This window comes from Stigmatopora nigra, unplaced genomic scaffold, assembly GCF_051989575.1.
Source record: "Stigmatopora nigra isolate UIUO_SnigA unplaced genomic scaffold, RoL_Snig_1.1 HiC_scaffold_29, whole genome shotgun sequence".
NCBI classification, from domain to species: Eukaryota; Metazoa; Chordata; class Actinopteri; order Syngnathiformes; family Syngnathidae; genus Stigmatopora; species Stigmatopora nigra.
Genome location: NW_027551608.1, coordinates 1445628 through 1448484, shown reverse-complemented (window position 1 = coordinate 1448484; position 2857 = coordinate 1445628). Strand labels below are relative to the sequence as shown.

The 2857-nt window shown below is 42.1% G+C and overlaps 1 protein-coding gene across 1 annotated transcript; it reads left to right on the top strand.

Moving 5' to 3' along the window:
* The first annotated feature begins 561 nt into the window (after nt 1-561).
* On the top strand, nt 562-2595 carry LOC144192925 (general transcription factor II-I repeat domain-containing protein 2-like). The gene has a single exon (XM_077711762.1). The coding sequence runs from the start codon at nt 605-607 to the stop codon at nt 2411-2413; it is 1809 nt and encodes a 602-aa protein (XP_077567888.1). The 5' UTR covers nt 562-604; the 3' UTR covers nt 2414-2595.
* Nucleotides 2596-2857: the final 262 nt, after the last annotated feature.

Here is a 2857-nt window from a genome sequence, read left to right as displayed (position 1 = left end):
AGTATGGCCTTATGGCTTGCGGCATTGCTCCTGGAGCAATAATCTTTCCAATCCCTATTGGAGTGCTTGCCACTATGTCTGATCACGTCAAAAAGTTTATCTTGTCTCCTCAAACGTTTCCACTGAGAGAACCTCCTTACAGTGCAAAGGTGGATCTGCATCCCCCTTTTCAGCTATTTTGATGTCTGCTGGTTGGTCAGCCAAACTTGGTACGGACGTTCTCATCTTGGTTTGCTCGTGCGTCTTCTCCATGTTTCCTGTTGAAAAACACAGTCTTCTTCTGCTAACTCAAAATTAGTGCGTTTCTGTAAAGTTTTTCTTTTATGCAGATAGCCAGATTAGACGCGTTTTGTCTATAGCAGACATGGGCAAACTACGGCCCGCGGGCCGTATACGGCCCGTTAGACAATTTAATCCGGCCCGCCGAGCTTGTCCAATAAATAAAATAATAATGCTTCATAAATCATTCATTACATCTTGTCCATGCAATACCGTGTTTCACCAATAAATGGCGCGCTGACATTTAGGCCTTTGTTGAGTCGCGCCTTTCTCTTTATTTATCCCTCTTTAATTTTCTCATTGTCATTTGAGCCCTTCTGTAAAAATGAGCGGACCAAAGAAAAGGAAAGTGGACAGTGAGTGTCGTGTATTTAATAAAGAGTGGACAACTAAATATTTCTTCACTGAAGTCCGATCAACAGCTGTATGTCTGATATGCCAAGAATCTATTGCTGTTTTCAAAGAGTACAATATCAGCCGTCACTTTGCCACGAAGCATGCAAACTACGCTTGCAAGCAGTCAACACAACAACGAGCGGCTACTGCTCAGAGATTGGTGGCTAATTTGCAGAGTCAGCAGAATTCTTTTCACCGCCAAACTGCAATTCAAGAGGCAAGCACAAAGACAAGCTTTTTGCTGGCCTTCAAACTGGCAAAGGCTAGCAAGCCTTTCTCCGAAGGCGAGTTTTTGAAAGAATGCATGATAGAGACAGCAGGTGTTTTGTGTCCGGAGAGCAAAGGCAAGTTCGAAAAAATCAGCTTATCACGCAGGACAATAACTCGCCGTGTGGCACTCATTGATGAAGATATAGTGAGCGAGTTAAACAAAAAAGCGGCAACCTTTGAGTTATTTTCATTAGCGCTTGATGAAAGTACGGACATTAAAGACACTGCTCAGCTCCTCATTTTTATCCGCGGGATAAACAAAAGTTTTGAGATAACTGAGGAACTTTTGAGCATGGAGCCGCTGAAGGGGAAAACGCGAGGCGAGGACTTATATGAACATTTGTCTGCTGTCGTTGAGAGAATGAAACTACCATGGAATAAACTTGCCAATGTCACCACAGATGGATCGCCAAATTTAACTGGAAAAAACGTCGGACTGCTGAAAAGAATCCAGGATAAGGTGAAAGAACAAAACCCTGGGCAGGATATTATCTTCCTTCATTGCATAATTCATCAGGAGTCTCTGTGTAAGTCTGTATTGCAGCTTAATCATGTCGTGGATCCAGTTGTAAAACTTGTTAATTTCATACGCGCACGAGGACTTAATCACCGTCAGTTCATTACGTTCTTGGAGGAAAATGATGCGGATCACCAGGACTTACTCTACCATTCCCGTGTCCGCTGGTTAAGTTTGGGCAAAGTGCTACAACGAGTATGGGAGCTCAAAGAGGAGATCATCTCCTTTTTGGAGTTAATTGGGAAATCCGAAGAGTTTCCCGAGCTGAGAGACGTGAACTGGTTGTGTGACTTTGCTTTTTCTGTTGACATTTTTTCGCACATGAATGAGCTGAACGTGAAACTACAGGGGAAAGATCAATTTGTACACAACATGTACACAAATGTGCGAGCCTTCAAATCGAAGCTGATTTTATTCTCCAGACAAATGTCAAACAAATCGTTCTCTCATTTTCCCACTCTAGCCACGCTAAAAGAGGCCACCCGAAACATAAAGAAATACTGCAAAACACTGGACGACCTGCACAGAGAATTCTGCCGTCGGTTCTCAGATTTTGAAAAAATTGAGAAGTCACTTCTGTTGGTCTCCTGTCCATTATCACAAGACCCTGAAACAGCGCCACTGGAGCTGCAATTGGAACTGATCGATCTTCAGTCCGATTCCACTTCAAAGGAGAAGTTTAACTCTTCTAAACTGGATGACTTTTACGCTTCACTTAATGAAGCCATGTTTCCAAACCTGCGGAGGATGGCACAGAAGATGCTGGTGTTGTTTGGCTCGACCTACGTTTGTGAGCATACGTTCAGCATCATGAACATCAACAAAGCCCGTCACAGATCCAAGTTAACTGACCAACACCTCCGATCTATCCTGAGACTTTCCACAACAAAACTAACACCAAACTTTGATGCACTGGCAAAAAAGGGAGACCAACAACACTGTTCCCACTGAAAGTTCGAGTTTTTCTACTATGATAAAAAAATTGAAAGTTTGAAAGGGCGCATCTTTTAATTACGCACTGCAGCGGGACAGAAAGGATTGAGGTTAGTCGCCTATGTTGTTGGGTAGTAATGTTTTGAATGTTGAAAGTTATATTCATCAAGATTTCAATAAATTTTGATATTTGTTTTACTTGGTGCCTTCAATTGAATTGTATTAAAAACAGATGCAATCTCCAGGGTTGATAGACCACAGTTTTCTATTCCAATCTATTTGGCCTACTATTTCTCTTGTACATTTGGAAAATGCAGTCCTCAATGTTAGTGAAACTCGTTGAACATTTATTTGCATGTGCTTGCTGTACTATGAGGTTTGGATACTACAAGCAACGCTTTATTATATTTGGCCCAGCAGTCAATGTACTGCTGTGGCCCCTTGTTCAAATTTTATAACCCA